General features: G+C 36.4%; 1 protein-coding gene across 1 annotated transcript in view; it reads right to left on the reverse strand.

Moving 5' to 3' along the window:
* Positions 1-379: 379 nt before the first annotated feature.
* The window catches only part of LOC111147752 (triadin), a 296,121-nt gene continuing 276,731 nt past the window's right edge, over positions 380-19,769 (reverse strand). The window contains 6 exon segments of the mRNA XM_022503974.1: positions 380-454; positions 456-522; positions 524-590; positions 2,406-2,435; positions 6,244-6,273; positions 6,761-6,787. Coding sequence (XP_022359682.1) covers positions 380-454; positions 456-522; positions 524-590; positions 2,406-2,435; positions 6,244-6,273; positions 6,761-6,787 — 296 coding nt within the window.

Below are 19,769 nucleotides of genomic sequence, written 5' to 3' on the forward strand. Positions count from 1 at the left end.
TGTCTTGGTAAGTTCTGTATGTCTTTTTATGAATGCAACACACTGACTTACCTCTACTATCTTCAAAATATAATTATGACCAGGAATGAAAACCAAAGAAAATGAGGCAAAGATGGAAGAAGGAAGGGGGAAAGGAAGCAGGGAGAAATATTGATTTCTTTTTCGTGGGGTTTTTGGAATCCAAGATGATCATGCTTACATGAGCCATTCTGGATTACAAGTTTCCCAAGGATGTCTTGCTTCAAACAGGAGAGAACAAAACAAAGTGTAGAACCCATTCATTCACCTGAGTGCTGGTGGTGATGGTTTTCGTGCTAAGCTAAATCTCTGATGGGAAGGGATAGACTAGCTGTCTAGTTACACCTGACAGGTCAAGTCCTCAGTTAAAACACATTGTGAAGATGACTAAAATTGGAGATGTTCTAGAAGTTGGATGACTTAAGACACAGATCATCCCTGAAAACTTTAGGTTACACATTAAGCTCTTCATCCTGTTGAAACTGGAACAAAGAGAAACAATTTGGATACCACCTGCATAATACCTGGTTTTGCATGAGAAACAGTCTTTTCTGGTTTTGCTATGTCTTGTTCTGAAAACAATAATAAAAAAAACTTTTCAGATGTTTAGAAGCTTTGTAAGTTAACGTATGGTGATTTTTTTTTTCTGTTTCATAGGCTAGTTATTTATTAAGCAGAAAATAACAGACAGATTTCAACAAATGTGTCCATGGAGAAAAACTCTTTCTAAATTTTCATGTCATTTTAATTTGTATGAAAAAACCTGAAGGTTTCAGTTGCATGAAACAATATACCAAGAATTCTTATTTACATTTAAGCACTTATAATTCCAAAGCATAGGCTGTAATAAAGCATAAATGCCAAAGTAGAGATAGCAAATATACATTACTGAAAATATTTAAAATTTTCTTGTGAAGATTTATTTTGACAAGATGAAATTAATATATAGATACTATGTATTTGAGTTTTTTTTTTCAGATGAAGTTCAAAAGGAAACATTATGAAAAAAAATAAACTCAATCAAATTACACGCAAAATTGTGGTATTTTATAATAACAACTAAAAGTTTTAAATGGCATTAGGCCTAAGTAGAAGTTTTAATTGGTGTGCGGCTTCTGGTTTTAAAAAAATGTAAGGAAAATGCAAAATGTTTCCACCTGGTAACATTTATCTGCAGGGAAAAAAAAAAAACTCGACAAAAACCAAAAAACAACCAAAAAAAAAAAAAACCCAAAAATAAAAAAAAGGAAGTCAGGAAAATAAATCATTAGGTAGTTCTTAGGGAGTGTCTGGCTGACTCAGTCCAAAGAGTATGACTCTTGGTTTCTGGGTCATGATTTTGAGCCTCATGTTGGGTGTAGACATTATTTAAATAAATAAATAATTTAAAAAATAAATAAAATTAAAAAAAATAAGACAATAGGCATTTATAAGCCTTGATACATTAAAAATATGTTATTTATAAGAGCAACTAGAATCTAGCTTATGATCAGTTGCTAGGTATGCTTTGGTGAGAATTAAAGGAGCAAGATAGTATGGTACATATACCTTAACTTAGATTCTTGAATTTGTTGATATTGAGGAATTCTGCTGTGTAATTTTTTATAGTGAAGAAATAGTTTCCATAGAGCCTGAGGGTTTTTTTTAACTTGCCTCAGGTCAGTAGCTGGTTGGTACCAGAGCGAGGACTTAAACATTAAATAGCAATGTAAACTTGGAAAGATCATCCTGATTTTAGCTCAATGTTACCTCTTAATAAAATGATTGTTAGTCTGGAACAATATTTTAGTGGGAGTTTTGAGTAAATCAGACATGGGCAGAATCCTAGCTCCAACATTTATTAGCTTGAAAATCTTGGAAAAATAACTTATTTTCTGAAATTAGTCTATTGAACAGTTTCCACAGACATTAAATATGAATAGTAATTGTCCTATTGCATGTCTCTCATAATGGTATATTAGAAATAAAAATAGATAGTATGCTATGTCTAAACTCATAATAGATGCTTAGTAAGTTCTTGTCATTTTTCTCTTCAAATCCCAGTAGCCTATGATTCTGTGATTTTATAATTCTGCTATGTCATTGGAAATAAGTCTACAAATTAAATATGATCACACTAGGGTTTTAAGGACTCCAAGAGATGTCTCCTGAAACCTAGAGTGTGTGCTGCAGTCCATTAAAAAATATATTCTAGATGTTCTCACTTACAGAATATCCCCGTTCTCAGCTAATCCAGTCCTATAAAAGCATATTGAGCTGCAAAGTAGGAAAAATAATGAGGCTCTGGGAGACTGTAAATCTCCAGTGGTGAGTGGTAAGCCTTTTTTAGTTCCAAAACTAAGGCAATATCAGTTCTGTATCTATTTGAGAATAAAAAATATTTTTACCTGATTTTGCTTCCTTTTTAACTTGTGACTCTAAAGGGAAAACAAAAAGCAGAAATTTCATAATCTGGAAAAATAAACTAAAGCATAAACTCATTTCTGGAAATCATATTATTTTGCTTACCATAATTAAAAAGGCAGAATTTTACTAAAAATTATTTCAGTTTCCTGCTGGTTTGTTAGTGCTGGTCTATTAAACACGCAGTAATTAATTTCATGCAATGTACTTATCTGCCATTAAGCTGTTTCTACTGCTAATTGATTTTAAGTTGAATTTTCTATGTTTCCTTAAGACAATTATTGTGGAGTATAGTTTCAGTGTCAATGTAAATGATTTGATGGCAAGAATAAGAAGAGTAACTTTGAAATATATTTCAGCGAGTACTCATATGAGTTAGAAATTTAGACACAGAGTGTTATGGCTTGAATTGTATCCCACAAAAAGCTATGTCGAATTCCTTACTTGACGTACCTCAGAACATGATCTTTTTTGGAAATAGGGTTGTTGCAGATGTGATTAATTAAGGTGAGACAAGGTAAGAGCAGGTCCTTAATTAAGGACCCTTAATGGGTCGTTAATTAATCCAATCTGGCTGGTGTCCTTATAAGGACAGGAAAAGATAGAAATAGAAATACAGAGGGAGAAGAAGCCTATGCGACGATGGAGATAGAGCTTGGGGTGATGGATCTACAAGCCAACAAACTTCAAGGATCACTCACAAACACCAGAAGCGAGAAGAAACTGGGGAAGATTCTCTTCCATGTGTTTCAAAAGGACCATGGCTCTGCTGACAATGTGACTTTGGGCTTTGAGTCTCTAGAACTGTGTGAGAGTAAATGTCTGTTGTTTTCAGCTATCCAGTTTGTGGCACTTTATTCCAGCTACCCAGGGAAACTAATAGATTTGATACCAAGAGATGAGGTGCTACTGTAACAAATACACATGCATGCAAAAGTGCCTTTGGAATTGGCTGATGAGTAGAGGCTGGAATATTTTTGAGACACTTGATAGAGAAACAAACAAGCAAACTCTACACTGCCTTGAAAAGGATACTGGCAGCAATATTGACAAAGTCTATTCGGTTGAGAACTTAAGAAAGTATTAAGGAGAACTATAAAGAAAGTTTCTGACAATTTAGAAAATATATATACCCTCATCAAATACATATATCAACAAATCGTTGCTGGAAATAAGAATGTTAAATGTGCTTCTGGTGAGGTCTCAGAAGGAAATGGGGAACATGTTATTGGGTCGTGTGGGGGTGATTTTTGTTATAAAGTAGCAAATAACTAGGTTGAATTGTGTTCCTCAGTTGGGTGACAGTGGAAACATGACACATAGGGTCAATGAAGTTGAAACTAGCAGAAGGCTTTGAAACTTGTTTTTCAAAGAATGATTTCTTCTAGTTAGCTATTATGTTTTTCAGACTCCACTAACAAATCCACTAGCTGTCTGAATAGAGGCCTGGACTCAAGGTCAACTGATAAGTTTCCAGCCTATGAATAAGCAAGGCTCTGAACTTCTTCCTGAGATAACAAGCCTAAGACTCCATCCAGGTTATACCAGCACTCAGAGCTTGCCCACAGTTCTTTTTCCTCATCCTAAGAAGACCTCCTAATATCAAAGGCTGAACTTTGCCTTGTTCTGGTAGTTGTCTCCACCCCAAAGTGAACATGAGATGGACGCTACATATATGTTTGCTCAGTGCATATGCTCCAGCTTCCCTCATGAATAATCATAACTTTCCCCATCCTCTTCATCAATATGTATGTAATCTACCATCCTGAATTTCCCCTTTAAAACCCCCTGCTTCTTAACTAGGAAACTGGGAGATGGTCTTTGGACCTCAGTCTACCATCTCTCCAGCCCCTTGAATAAAGCAAACTTTCCTTTGCAACCAACATTTTTTTCTGGAGTATTGGCTTTCAAGTTGTGAGCGCTGAACTTGGGTTTCAATAAGAGAAGGTAGAATTTTTAAGTGAAGAACATGGATATTTAGCCAAAGAAATTTCCAAGTAAAGTGTGGAAGGTGCAGCCTGATTTTTCCTTGCTGCTTATCATAAAATGTGAAAGGGAAAATAAATTTAGGAGTGAACTGTTAAGCAAAAGGAATAAGTACTTGATGATTTGGAAAATTCTCCACCTATCCAGACATGCATCCCAGACACAGGACCAAGAGAGTGGCTGGACAAACTTGCAGATCCAATCTGCCACCTCAGCAGAAGGCAGGAATGGAGATGTAGTTGATGAGGAAGGATCTGTGGAGGACCCTCCTGTCCAATGGCTTGGATCATCCTGAATTGAATGTAGAACTGATCATGTTTTTGAGAATTCCATACAAGTAAAAACAATGCTGCCTGACAGAAACAAAATGAAGGAATAACAAGTCTTAAGAGCAGAGTCACAGATTCAAAAACCTGGGTTGATGGGAACTCCTTGGGCAGAGAGGGCAGGGCTGCCACCCAGGTGAGCTAGAAAGGCATACCCATCCCACTACCAGGCCCAGAAGACCGTGTATTCAGCCAAAGAGGATATCCTCAGGTCCTGACATCTAATGGAATTTTCCCTGCTATGTTTTGGATTTACTTGGGATCCATAACCCCTTCTTTTCCTTTCTTTTTTTTTTTTTTTCTTCCCCTTTTGAAATAGGAATGTCTGTCCTAGCCTGACCCATTGTTTTATTTTGGAAGCAGATATTTGTTTTCTGATTTTGCAGATGGAGAGGAATTTTCTGCAAGAAGAATCATACCCTGGGTTTCACCCAAAAATGTTTAAGATAATGAGATTTGGGACTTTGAATTGATGAACTGTTGGACTTAGTTGTTGCTAAAATGGTTATGACTTCAAGGGATGTTGGAATGAGCTGTATGTATGTGAAGGACATGCATTTGAGGGGGACCAGAGGATAGGCCTTTACGGGTTGAATTGTGTCCTCCCAAAAGGTAGGCTGAAATCCCAACGCCAGTACCTCAAAATGTGACTTGATTGGGAAATAGGGTCTTTATAGGTATAATTAGTTAAGATGTAGTTATATGGGAGTAGGCTGGGTCCTTAATCTAAAATGACTGGTGTTCTTACAACAAGAGGAGAAAAGACACAGCTAAAGACACAAAGAAGAAGATGTCCATGGAATGATAGAGGCTGAGATTGGAACAATACAATTTCAGGCCAAGGAACCCCAAGAATTGCTCGCAAAGACCAGAAGCCAGAGGAGGCAGGGAAGGGTTCTCCTTCACAAGTTCAAGGGAATAATGGCCCTGCTGACACCTTGGTTTCAGACTTCTCCCTTCTAGAACTGTTAGAGAGTACATTTCTGCTGTACTGTAATAATCAATTTTCTGGTATTTTATTTTTTTAGAACAGCCCTATAACACTAATAGTTGGGAAACACGAACCAAAGTTTTAACTGTTTTGAGAATCAGATTACTCCATGTTCTTTTAAAGAAAAGTTTCTACTGCATACTGTAGCCCTCAAAAATATTTGTCTCATTCAGGAGCTCCCAAAAAACCAGAAAAACAAGAGGAGTTGTTTTTCTGACAGGATTTTGTGTCCTACAGGAATCAGCAAAACTAAGGGGTTCTGTGGGACTCAATTCAATTAGTCAATTGCTTCTTCTGAACCAGATCAAATTCTCTCAGCAGTTTCTCCTTTGTGAGTAGAATTTTTTCTAGGAAAAGGTGGTATAGATAAATATTACGTTCATCTTATTTTAAAGAGTTGACAAAGGATAATATTTTTATATAATATTTGCACTAGGACACAACATTAACAAAGAGGTAATATGCTACTCAGTATAAATGTGGAATGCAAGTATGAATCTATACATAAAATATACATACCTGGTTTCTCTTCCTTTTTTACTTGTGGCTCTAAAAATATAGGTGAACATTAATAATGATGATTATATAAAGATATTATTTCTGTACTCATGCATATTTCTTTTTACATATTATTCATTGTTTTTTAATCTGCCACATTTTCTTTTTTATAAATGCAGTAAATTGATACAAACAGACAAATAAAGTTTCTCATTATCAATCACAGTAAGAATTATTTTGAGATAAAATGAAAATGTTAATTAAGAATTTTATGAGAACTTAACAAAAGGTATTGTTTTATACCTTCGGTGAACAAAGGTTGAAGGAAAATTTTAGCACAGCATGTTCTCAGAAACACAAAGGATATTAGACATACAAAAGGTATTAGAAATATGAGGATTTAAAGTACATTGTCTACACAAAATAGTTAAGCTTTTGGCTTTAAGCAAAATACTCAACTATGAAATCAGGGGATAAGTAAAAGCATGCATTTAAGATTTATTTTATTTATTTATTTTTTGGCATGCACATAACATACGTGGAGTCCTAGGCTTGACTTCTTTGCCTAGAAAAAGTTTTAAAATGATTAAAGATCAGGTCAGTAAATTGTTATTGAATTGACATTGAATATGATAGAATATTATGTATTTGAAAATCAAAATAAAATAAACTCCAACTACTTTTCTTTATTTAAATTCTACAGGAATGTAATTTAATGTTTACACAAAATCACTAATTAAAAAAATCATTTTTTTTTAAAGATTTTATTTATTTATTTGTCAGAGAGAGAGAGGGAGAGAGAGCAAGCACAGGCAGACAGAATGGCAGGCAGAGGCAGAGGGAGAAGCAGGCACCCTGATGAGCAAGGAGCCCGATGTGGGACTCGATCCCAGGACGCTGGGATCACGACCCGAGCCGAAGGCAGCTGCTTAACCAACTGAGCCACCCAGGCGTCCCTAAAAAAATCATTTTTGAATAATAAAACTCTTAGTTTAATTTTATTGCACCATTAAAAATAATTTGCTTGCAAACTCTTGGGTGTGCAATGTTAACTTTTAAATCTAATATTAAAATAGAACACATAATTTTATTTTGAAAAATTACTTCTAATCCTTTAATATTGAAGATAAAAAAAATATAAGACATACTATTTTCTTTTCCATTAATATTATTAATGTTATCGGTCCCAGTATAATATACTAAAAATGAATGCTACTGAATTTGAAACTCCAGATGACTAGAAATATATGCTTTTATTGCTTGTTGGATCCCTAGTAAGGATTGGCAGATTTTTTATGAAAGACCAGATAGGGACGCCTGGGTGGCTCAGTGGGTTAAGCCTCTACCTTCGGCTCAGGTTATGATCTCAGGGTCCTAGGATGGAGCCCCACATGGGGCTCTCTGCTCAGCAGGGAGCCTGCCTCCTCCTCCCCCTCTGCCTGCCTCTCTGCCTACTTGTGATTTCTCTCTCTGTCAAATAAATAAATAAATAAAATCTTAAAAAAAAAAAAAAAAGACCAGATAGTGTATATTTTTAACTTTAGGCCATGTGATTTCTTTCACAACTATTCAGCTCTGCTGCTGTAACACAGAAGCAACCATCAATAATATGTAAATGAATAGGCATAGCTGTGTTCCGATAAAAATTTATTTACAGAAAAGATTGGTGGTCAGTCTGTAAGCTGTTGTTTGTCAACCTCTGCCATCTCCATAGTCAGTTTTAATTTTCCTTATTTTTTTATCTCAACAAAGATTTCAACAGTAAACAAAAGCATCTTCCATCTATATTCCTTTATAAATATCATCCAGTACCTTTCCAGCATTGTTCAACTCAGTTTTTTGGAAATGTCATCTTTATTTGCTTTTTCTACTTCCTGACCCCCATTTAATTAATCACGAAAATCTAGCTTCAATTTCCAGCATTTTATTTATCAGGTCTCTCTAGTCATCAGTTCTGCCCCCACCCCAACCGCCCCACTTACCAATACCAATAGATAAACTAACTTCATCAATCACTTTTTCCTTTTTAAATTCCTATTCACTTGACTTATTCTGATTAGTCCTCACACTTAAAACTATAGAAAGCAGACAAAAGTGTAAAACACTGGCTTTAAAGATATTGGACATAAACAATAAAGGACAGTTATTTTTAAGTGATGGGAAAGAAATGAGGTCTGTCCTATGATTGTCCCAGCTTAATGCCTTAAGAGAATTATAAGGCTTTAGTGCAGGAATGGAGCTAAATTGATGAGATGGAGCTGGGAGTCTGGAAAGCCAAGACAGCTAGAGATCACAGGTCAGAGTCATGTAAAAGTAGAGAGCTGCAAAGAAAAAAAGAGATAAAGTTTTGGGGATTTGTGAAAGACCCCGTAAATCTTCACATGAGCATTGACCAGCATAGGCTTACAAGGAAACTCGTTGAAGGCAGAGAATGAAACAATACTGTAGTTCTTTAGAGTAAGGATTGATGTTGGGTAGTGTCCGTCTTCCAAGTTTGATCTTGAATTCCAGTATTGTGTTGATTGCTGTGAGTTATTTTTTTCCATTCCACATAAGTTTTAGAATCAACTTTTCAGCATTCACAAAATAATTTGCTGGGATTCTGATGGAAATTGCATTCAATCTATAGATCAACTTGGGAGCAACTGACATCTTAACAACATTGAATCTTCTACTTCCCAAACTTGCAATATCTCACAATTTATGCAGAGGTTTTGATTTTTAACTTTTTTTTTCATGGGGGTTTTGTTCTCTTCACTGTTTATTTGGCTACCCTCTACTTAGGCCTCAGCTCAACCATTTCTTTTTCAAAAAGCCTTTTATCTAAAGTGGTTGGGCTGCATTCCCTTTTATGCACCAATATGATTTTTAGAACTTTTGATCATTGTTAATTACAATCTACTATATGTATTAACCTGAATGAATACCTTCCCTTCTAGCCTGAGATATCTGAAAACAGATAATGTTTATTCATCACTAAATCCAAGGAACTGGTACAATACCCAATACATGATTACATAGTGTGCACTCAATTATAGTTTTTTCACTAGGTAAATAAATGAAATAGTTAATGAGAACAGGAAAAGGTAAAAAAGATGGAGAAATGAGTCAAGAAAAATGAAGTTAGGGAAATGTATGAGTTCAGGAATTACATTAGAACACAAAATGCATGTTAAAATTATTACATATTTCCTTGGACTTGGCATAACAATCCACCTCTCAGCTTTCTAGTACTCAGGCAAGGATAAAAAGTGCAATCAGTTATAAAATTCAAAATATTTTAAAACATAAATAAGTTTTTAAGGAGAATTCCTGGCATAGCAATTCGTGGTACTGATACCTGAGATAAATTTGTTTCATGTGTTCTCGGGGGAAAAAAATAGTATAATGTAGTATAATGTAATAAATAACATCTTTTAAAAAAATCCCTACCATAAATATGTAACAGTTTTTACAAGATTCCACCCTCTGCTCGCCTATGGACCAATTATACTATACCAAGCACACTCTAATAAGAGAAATGTTATTTTGGGCCTAATCAGTACGGCTTAAGTGTATAGCAATGTACTCTGACTAAATGCAAGCATAAAAGCACAGTTACATTAAAATCACAAACACGCAGAAATTGTATGCAAATATAAGGTTGTTCAATTATGCCCTTGAAGCCAAGCCAAATTAAGAAAATCTTCACTTGGGGGCGCCTGGGTGGCTCAGAGGGTTAAAGCCTCTGCCTTCGGCTCAGGTCATGATCCCAGGGTCCTGGGATCGAGCCCCGCATCGGGCTCTCTCCTTGGTGGGGAGCCTGCTTCCTCCTCTCTCTCTCTGTCTGCCTCTCTGCCTACTTGTGATCTCTCTCTGTCGAATGAATAAATAAAATCTTAAAAAAAAAAAAAAAATCTTCACTTGTAAGTTCTACTCATTCCCATAATCAGGTTGTGATAAATACTGGACAACTACTAATTCCACGAAGCTGTTTAATTAGAGATCATGAATAGTGGGGAGGGGCAGAGGGAGAAATAGACTCCCCCCTGAGCAGGGAGCCCAAGATGGGACTAGTTCCCAGGCCCCTGAGATTATGACCTGAGCCAAAGGCAGACGCTTAACTGACTGAGCCACTCAGGTACCCTCAGGGTTGTTTTTTACATATATATACATATATGTGTGTGTGTGTGCGTGTGTGTGTACGTTAAAAATATATATATAGGGGCACCTGGGTGGCTCAGTGGGTTAAGCCTCTACCTTCGGCTTAGGTCATGATCTCAGGGTCCTGGGATCGAGCCCCGCATTGGGCTCTCTGCTCAGCAGGGAGCCTGCTTCCCCCTCTCTCTCTGCTTGCCTCTCTGCCTACTTGTGATCTCTCTCTCTCTTAAATAAATAAATACAATCTTTAAAATATATATATATATATACATATTTTTTCAAGTCAATTTCAGTTGCTGCTTATATTATCTCTCTAATTATTCTACTCTTCTCTTTACATTCTGCCTTATGTATTTCACTGTGTTCCCCCAAAAGTTATGTTGAAGTCCTAAGGCTCAGTACCTTGTGAATGTGACCTTATTTAGAAATAGGGTTTTTACAGATAAAATTAAGATGCTGTCATTAGGTAGGATGGGTCCTAATCTAGTATGACTGGACTTCTTATAAGAGGAGCAGAAGAGACTCAGAAACAGACATGCAGAGAGAGAGGGAAGATAATGTGAAGACCCAGAGGGAGAATACCATGCAATAACAGAGGTGGAGATTTGAATGATTATTCTTCAAGCCAAAGAACACCAAGGTCTGCTGGCAATTCCAGAAGCTATGGGAAAGGTATGGAACAGATTCTCCTCCAGACCTTCAAAGAGACGATGGCCCTGCCTACACTTGGTTTTTGGACTTCTGTCTCTAGAATGATGAGATAATAAATTTCTGTTATTTCAAGTCACCCAATTTGTGGTACTTGTTACCACAGCCCTAGGAAACAGATACACTATGCCAGTACTTTAGTCCAGCCCACCACTGCCTCTCCCCATAATCCCCATGAACACCCAACCTGACCATGAAAACATAGGCTTCCTCCCCTCACTCTTCTTTCACATTGGAGACGGATTTTCCAGAATGCATGTACAATAATTTCACATATCACATCTCAGCCTATAGCATGGACCGTCTTTGTGAACTCCAGCTGCCTCTGCCTGGTCTGTGAGGTTATTAATGAATCAAATCTCTGTATCTCATCACCCTCTTCTCTCTCTTCACCATTTTGTACTCTACACTCAAGACATACTGAAGTATTGTGTTTCTAAACACTCTCTTAAGGTGTCTTTTGTCTCTGAGCTGTCTTTTCTGTTGATCTCCCTGTCTAGAACATTCTTCCTCTTTTTAATCTGGCTGAATCTCATTTATTATTCAGATATTATCCAAAAAATAAGCTACTCTATATGGCTTCCCCTTAATCCCTCAGACTGATTTGGGTGCACCTTTCATATTCCAATAGTATTCTCTCTCTTTATATATATTTTAACACTAATAATACTGTATTGATGTGTGTTTACTTGATTATCTCCTCCAATATCCTATAACTTCCATATAAACAAGAATTATAGTGCTTCGAAAGCTTAGCATGGTTCCTGAAATATTGGAATTTATCAATAAATGAATCAACTAAATTAAGTGAATATCTACTATGCAAATATTCTATACCCACAACTGAGTGCAAATCAGGACTGCAGGCCTCTCACCAGAAGCTTGCTAGGGCACATGCCTCACTATGAGGCTATGAGACCATTGCTGCTGCCAGGTTAGAGGCTGACCTAAGGAAGGACCATTATTGGGTTATAAATGGGTAAATTAGCTAAGGGAACAAACTTACACATTCTAGAAAAGATACCTTAAACGCAAAAAAAAAAGTAACTGGATATAACTAAATGTACAGTCTGCAAATTCCTAATAAATGGAATTGCTACCTTTAAGTCACACCTCATTTGACACTCTCTTCAAGATTAACTTGTTACTTCTAAATAATTGAGGTGAATGCAGTAAAAGTTATTTACTGATAATCCTATTAAATATTGTATGGGATGTGAAATAATAACTCTTAAATTATTCATGCAATGATTAGGTAACAGTTCCAATTGCTCCTGATATCCAACTCTAGGTCATGACCCTAGCTATGTCATCTTCAGGAGTCACATACGTTTTCTATGTTTTCTATAATAAAGAACAAGTGTGCCTTCCTCAATGGGTATCAATTCCTTAAGATACAAGCAAAAACAAACAACAAAACAACAAAAACAAAGAAAAGAAGAGCAATACACATCCCTGTGTTATGCTATTGGATATTATATTTTCTGATGTATCTAATTATTATTTGATCAGAAATAAAGTATTTCTGGGGCACCTGGGTGGCTCAGTGGGTTAAGCTGCTGCCTTCGGCTCAGGTCATGATCTCAGAGTCCTGGGATCGAGCCCCGCATCGAGCTCTCTGCTCTCTAGGGGAGCCTGCTTCCTCCTCTCTCTCTGCCTGCCTCTCTGCCTGCTTGTGATCTCTCTGTCAAATAAATAAATAAAATCTTAAAAAAAAAAAAATAAAGTATTTCTGACACAGTAATATATTATTATCTAATATACCAATAAATACTTTTGTACAGAATTTGACTCTCAAAGAAATATTAACAGTCAAGTTTTATGTGTGCATCAATAGCCAAGGGTTTATATTGAACACAGATCTATGTAGCTTAGTGTAATAACAATTCTGGGTCAAGAAATGGGCCAGAGTAATGTCAATAAAGACTTTTAAATGATCTGCATTATAACATATTTTTCTCTAAGTTGATGAATTATTAGCATTGATCAATAATGGAATAATTTCGGGGGCACCTGGGTGGCTCAATGGGTTAAAGCCTCTGCCTTTCGGCTCGGGTCATGATCCCAGAGTCCTGGGATGGAGCCCCACATAGGGCTCTCTGCTCAGTGGGGAGTCTGCTTCCTCCTCTCTCTCTGCCTGCCTCTCTGCCTACTTGTGATTTCTGTCTGTCAAATAAATAAATAAAATTAAAAAAAATAATGGAATAATTTCGTTAAAAGACTTTTTAAAAATATTTTATTTATTTATTTATTTATTTAACACAGAGAGAGTAGGGAGAGAGCACAAGCAGGGCGAGATGCTGGCAGAGGGAGAGAAGCAGGCTCCCAGCTGAGCAGGGAGCCCAATGAGGAGCTCCATCCCAGGACTTTGGGATCATGACCTGAGCTGAAGGGAGACACTTACCTGAGGGAGCCACCCATCGCCCATTTAATTATCTTTCTAATCCACATATCCACAAATACTTAAACATCTCTTAAATATATTATCAGATAGCCATCTTAATTCACTAATGAAATAGCTTTATCTCTGTGCTATGTTTCTCTTAAACACTCTAACCACCTCTACAATATGATAGATATACAACATAACCAATCAAAGGTGTCCTAAAGCCTACTCATTATGAAGTCATTTAGACTTTAAATTTCAAAACTAAGAAAAGTAAAATTCACAAGCAGAAGTAGGAAACTGCACTTTCATGAATTTATTCAAAAAATTCATAATTTGATTAATATCACAGAAAATTCCTCGTTATTGGATCTAATGAGGAAATTAGATCCCTCCATATGGATTTATTATACTTTAATTTTAGTCAAGGCAATTCAATTAAACATCATAACATTTGAATTTTGTGAAATGCTTAAATGTAGCATTATTTTAGACATATAAGTATGAAGACCTCAGAAAATTTTTACTTAGATAATCTAATTGAGTAATACTAAATAAGACCATTAAATTTCAAAATAAGATAATAATTTGGTATAAAATCAGTAGGAGCTTATAAATTTTACAACATGTAATGAGAAAATTTTTAAAGTGGAGGGATCTTAAAAATCATCTCGACTACTTTCTTGTTTTCCAAAATAAACACACCAGATTTCACAAACTATACAGGGTCTATGTGTGTTATGTTTCTGTGCATTTTCTCTCTGAGATATCCTTGTCAGTCTAGGTCCTAGAGAAGCGGTTCCCAAACTGAGTTTCCTGGAGCAGCAGCAGCAGCAGCAGCATCCGCAAACTTGTTAGAAGTAAATTCTTGGGCTTTACCCTATACTCACTGAATCAGAAACTTCAGGGGTGGGGCCCAGCAATTTCTCTTTTAACAGCTTTCTTGGTGATTTTAATGATCACTTAAGTGTGAGAACTATTATCCTACAGGGATAAAGTAAACATTTCAAGATATGCACCCAAGATAGAGTGCATCTGAGACTGATTTTTTTTTTTTTTTTTTTTTTTTTGAGAGAGGCAGTGAGAAAGCTCACATGCACATGTGCATGGTGGGGGAAGGGCAAAGGGAAAGGAAGAGAGAGAGAATCTCAAGCAGATTCCCTTCTGAGCTCCAAGCCAGATGTGGGGCTTGATCTCACAATTCTGAGATCATGAACTGAACCAAAATCATGTCAGCTACTTAACCAACTGAGCCACCGAGAAGCTTGAAGACTGATTTTGTAATGACTTGTAGTAGTCAGTGGATACAAAGAACAGAAGGATTAGTGCTAAGAAGTCTTTTTTTTTTTTTTTTTTAAAGATTTTATTTATTTATTTGACAGAGAGAGATCACAAGCAGGCAGAGAGGCAGGCAGAGAGAGAGGAGGAAGCAGGCTCCCCGCTGAGCAGAGAGCCCGATGCGGGGCTCGATCCCAGGACTCTGAGATCATGACCTGAGCCGAAGGCAGCGGCTTAACCCACTGAGCCACCCAGGCGCCCCAGTGCTAAGAAGTCTTGATCGTTAAATCTCACCACTAAACTCTAAATGTGTTTTCAGTGTTATTGAGATATTATTGATATACTACATATGTAAGTTTAAGGTGTACAACTTGATGGTTTCATAGACATATGTATTGTAAAACAGTTACCACAATAAATTTCAGTAAGATATCTATCACCTTACATATTTATCTCTTTTGTGTGTGTGTGGTGATAACATTTAAGATTGACTCTTTTAGCAACTATGAATTATATAATACAGGATTAACTGTACTCACAATGCTATATATAATATCCCCAGAAATTATTTGTCTTATAATTGAAAGTTTGTACCCTTTGACCAATATCACACCAATTCCCATATTCCTGAACTCCTGGCAACTGCCATTCTATTTTCTACTTCAATGAGTTCAGCTTTTTCATATTTCATATGTAAGTGAGAATATACAATATTTGTCTTTTGCATTTTTCATGTACAAACTTTATTACATTGAGGTACATTCCTTCTATACCCAACTCATTGATAGATTTTTTTTTAAAGATTCTATTTATTTATTTCACAGACAGAAATCACAAGTAGGCAGAGAGACAGGCAGAGAGAGAGGAGGAAGCAGGCTCCCCACCAAGCAGAGAGCCCTATGTGGGGCTCCATCCCAGGACTCTGGGATCATGACCTGAGCCAAAGACAGAGCTTTAACCCACTGAGCCACCCAGGCGCCCCTCATTGATAGATTTTATCATGAAAGATATTAAATTTTACTGAATGCTTTTTCTGCATCTACTGAGATAATTATATAATTTTCATTTTTCATTCTATTAATATAGTTTACTCCATTTATTTATTTGTGAATATTGAACCACTTTACATTCCAGGGACAAATCCCACCTCCTCATGGTGTATAATCCTTTTAATGTGCTGTTGAATTCAGTTTGCTAGTACTTTGTTGAGGATTTTTGTATTATATTCATCAATGTTATTGACCTATAGTTTTCTTTTCTTAGAGTGTCCTTATCTGACGTTGATATCGGGATAATATTGGCCTCATAAGATGAATGGGAGTTTTCCCTCCTTTCAATCTGTTTGTAAAAGTTTGAGAAGGATTTTCATTAAATCTTTAAAGGTTTGATAGAATTTATCAGTGAAACCATGTGATCCTAAGCCTTTCCTTGTCAGGAGGTTTTTGATTTTTGATTCAACCTCCTTGTTATCAGTCTGTTCAGATTCTCTGTTTCTTCATGATTCAGTTTTGGTGGTTGTATGCATGTAGGTATTTATCTACTTTTCCTAGTTGTTTGATTTGTTGACATATAATTATTTATAGTAGTCTCATAAGATTCTTTGTATTTCTGTGGAATCAGAATAATGTCTGCCCTTTCATTTATTTTATTTGTGTCCTCTCCATTTTTTCTTGGGAAAGATCTGTCAATTTTGTTTACCTTTACAAAGAACCAACTCTTGGGTTTGTTCATTTTTTTTCCCTATTGTTTTTCTATTCTCTATTTCATTTATTTCTATTCTAATCTTTATTACATCTTTCTTTCTTGTAACCTTAGGATTAGTTAATTCCTTTGTTTCTGGTTTCTTGAGGTCAAAGTTAGGTTGTTTACTTGTGATCTTTCTTTTTTCTTAATATAGATGTTTATGTCTATAAACTTCCCTCCTAGAACTGCTTTTGCTGCATCCCACACATTTTGGTTTAAGTGTTGTGTTTCCATTTATATGAACTTCCAGTTCATTTGTTTCAAGATTTTTTTTTATTTCCTTTTTGATATCTTCTTTGTTCCATTGGTTGTTCAGGAGCGTGCTGTTTAATTCTACACATCTGTGAATATTCCAGTTTTCCTCCTGCTGTTGCTTTCTAGTTTCATACTATTGTGGTTGGAAAAGACACTTGGTATGATTTCAATCTTCTTACCTTTTCTAAGAATTGTTTTTTGACCTAACATGACCTATCATGGAGAATGAACTTGAGAAGAATGTATAATCTGCTGCTGTTGAGTGGAATGTTTTCTATATGTCTATTAGGTGCATTTGGTTTAGGACACATTTGACATTCAATGTCTTCGTATTGGTTTTCTCTCTAGATTATTTATTCATTGTTGAAAGTGGAATATTGAAGTCCTCTACTAGTATTGCATTGTTGTCTATTTCTCCTTTCAATTATTTTAGTATTTGTTTAATATATTTTTTGCTGCTATGTTGGATGCATACGTTTACAATTGTTTTATCCCCTTCATAAATGACACATTTATCATTATATAATAGCCTTCTTGTCTTTCTTATAGTTTTTCTTAGTCTATTTTGACAAAGCATACCTACCTTTGGTCTCTTTTGATTTCCATGTGTTTGTCTCTTTTGATTTCCATGTGTTTGAAATATCTTTTTCCACTCCTACATTTTGAGCTTATCTGTGTGCTGAATGCTGAAGGGAGTCTCTTGTTGGCAGGCAGCATATATATTCTTTTGAATAAAGAATTTAATCCACTTCCATTTAAAGTAATTATTGATAGGTAAGGATTTAGGAATGCCATATTTTTGCTTTCTCTTTTTTGTATTTCCTTTGTTCCTTTCTTTCTTGTTTGCTGCCACTCTTTGTGAATTCATGATTTTCAGTAGTGGTATGCTTTGATTCTCTTATATTTATTTTCTTAGGTATTTCATGTAGTGTTTTGCTTTGTGGTTACCATGGGGTTTCCATAAAATATCTTATAAATATAACCGTCTTTTTAAAAGTGAGAAAAGCTTGCCTGCAATTGCATATAAAAACTCTCCCTTTCTATTCCCCATCCCCATATTTTATGTTTTTGTTGTCATAATTTACCTTTTTTTATATCGTGTATCCATTAAGAATTTATTATAGCTATAGCTATTTTAATACTTCTGTCCTTTATCTATTTGATATAGTTACTTTTACCAGTATGTTTTATATTTTCATATATTTTCATGTTACTAATTAGCATTCTTTAATTTCAGCTTGAATTCCTCTTTTCAGCATTTCTTGCAAAGCAGGCTTAGTGGAGATAAACTCCCTCAGTTTGCTTTTTTTTTTTTTTTTTAATTGGAAAGTCTTTATCTCTTCTTCATTTCTGAAAGACAGCTTTGTCAGGCAAAATATAAGTGGTTGGCAGTGTTTTTTCTGTTAGCACTTTGAATATATTATCTCACTCTCTCCTGGCCTGCAAGATTTCTGCTGAGAAATCTGCTGATAGATATAGAGGGGTTTTCTTATATATAAATATTTTTTTCTTCTTCTGCTTTTAAAATTCTCTTTCTCTTTGATTTCAGACAGTTGCATTATAACGTGCCTTGTAGAAGATCGTTTTGGGTGGAAATTGGTCTGACCTATTAGCTTCATGAACTTAAATGGCCAAATCCCTCCCCAGATTGGGAATATTTTCAGCCATTATTTCTTTAAATAATTTTAAATTATTTCTTTAAATTTCTCTCTTCTCCTGAGACTCCAGTAATACATAGATTGTTGTTGTTGTTGTTTTAATAGTATTCCACAATTCACATGGGCTTTCACTGTTTTTCATTCTTATTTCTTTTTGCTCACCTGAATGGATGATTGCAAATGACTTGTTTTCTAATTCACTAATTCCTCCTTTTGTTTGGTCAAATCTGTTATTGAAGCTCTGTATTAGTTTAGTCACTGCATTCTTCAACTCCAGATTTCTGTTTGTTTGTTTGTTTGTTTGTTTTATAATGGTTTTTATTTCTTTCTTGAACTTCTCCTTTAGTCCATGTATTGTATTCCTAATTTCATTTAGTTGTCTTTGTAATTTGTCGTGGTTCACTGAATTTCTTTAAGAGGATTGTTCTACCTTCTTTGTCAGGTAGTTCCTTAGGGTCAGTCATGGAAGTTTCATTAGTTTCTTTTGGTGGTGTCATATTCCATTGATTATTCATGATCCTTCTGTCTCTATGTTGGTATGTGCATATTTCAGCAAGGAGCTACCTCTTTTAGTCTTTACAGACTGGCTTCAGCAGGCAAATCTTCTCACCAGTCAGCTCATCCAGAGATTCTGGTATGCCATCTCATGGTGTCCATGCGCAGGATTACTACTAGAGTCTTTGGGCAGGCAGATCTGGTACCTGGGTTAGCAGGTGGGCAGGCCTTGTGTTTGGGTCCATTGGCAATAGCCTGGTGCCTGGATCTACTAGGGGGCTGACTATGTGCCAGGGACCACTGGGGTGGGTTTGGCATCTGAGTCTTGGGGGCTGGCCCAGGGCTGGGATAGTTTAGGAGTCTGGTTTCACAAAAGCCAGCCTAGAGGCTAAGGTCATGTGAGCTGGCCTGGTCCTGGGCAGGACAGGAGCCTAGGACTTTGGGAGCCAGTCCAAAACCCAAGACCTCAGAAAGCCACCAAAAATGACCTGGTGCTTAGGCAGGGCGGGAGCTTGTGGTTATAGGAGCCCTGTTGGGCCCTGGTCTGTTGGGTTTGCCTGGCTTGGGATTAGGCTAGGAGTCTTGGTCTATGGGAGCTTGCATAGAGCCTGAGGCTGCAGGTCCCAGCCTATGCTGGGGCAGGCTTGGATCCTGGAGACTGTGGGAGTTTGCCAGTGCTGAGATGGGCCAGCAGCAGATTCATGGGATCTTCTAGGAATCTTGTGCCTGGGTTGCTGGCTTGAGGCTGTAGGAACTGGTCAGGTCCAGGGTGGTTTGGGTGCCTAGTACCATGGCAGCCACCTGGGACCATGAGAATCAACCTGGTACTGGCACAGGCCAATGCTGGCGTCTGTAGCAAAGTTGAGTACTCTCTTCACTCTTCT

Source organism: Enhydra lutris, unplaced genomic scaffold (genome assembly GCF_002288905.1).
Source record: "Enhydra lutris kenyoni isolate GAN:26980312 unplaced genomic scaffold, ASM228890v2 scaffoldscaffold17, whole genome shotgun sequence".
Classification (NCBI taxonomy): Eukaryota; Metazoa; Chordata; class Mammalia; order Carnivora; family Mustelidae; genus Enhydra; species Enhydra lutris.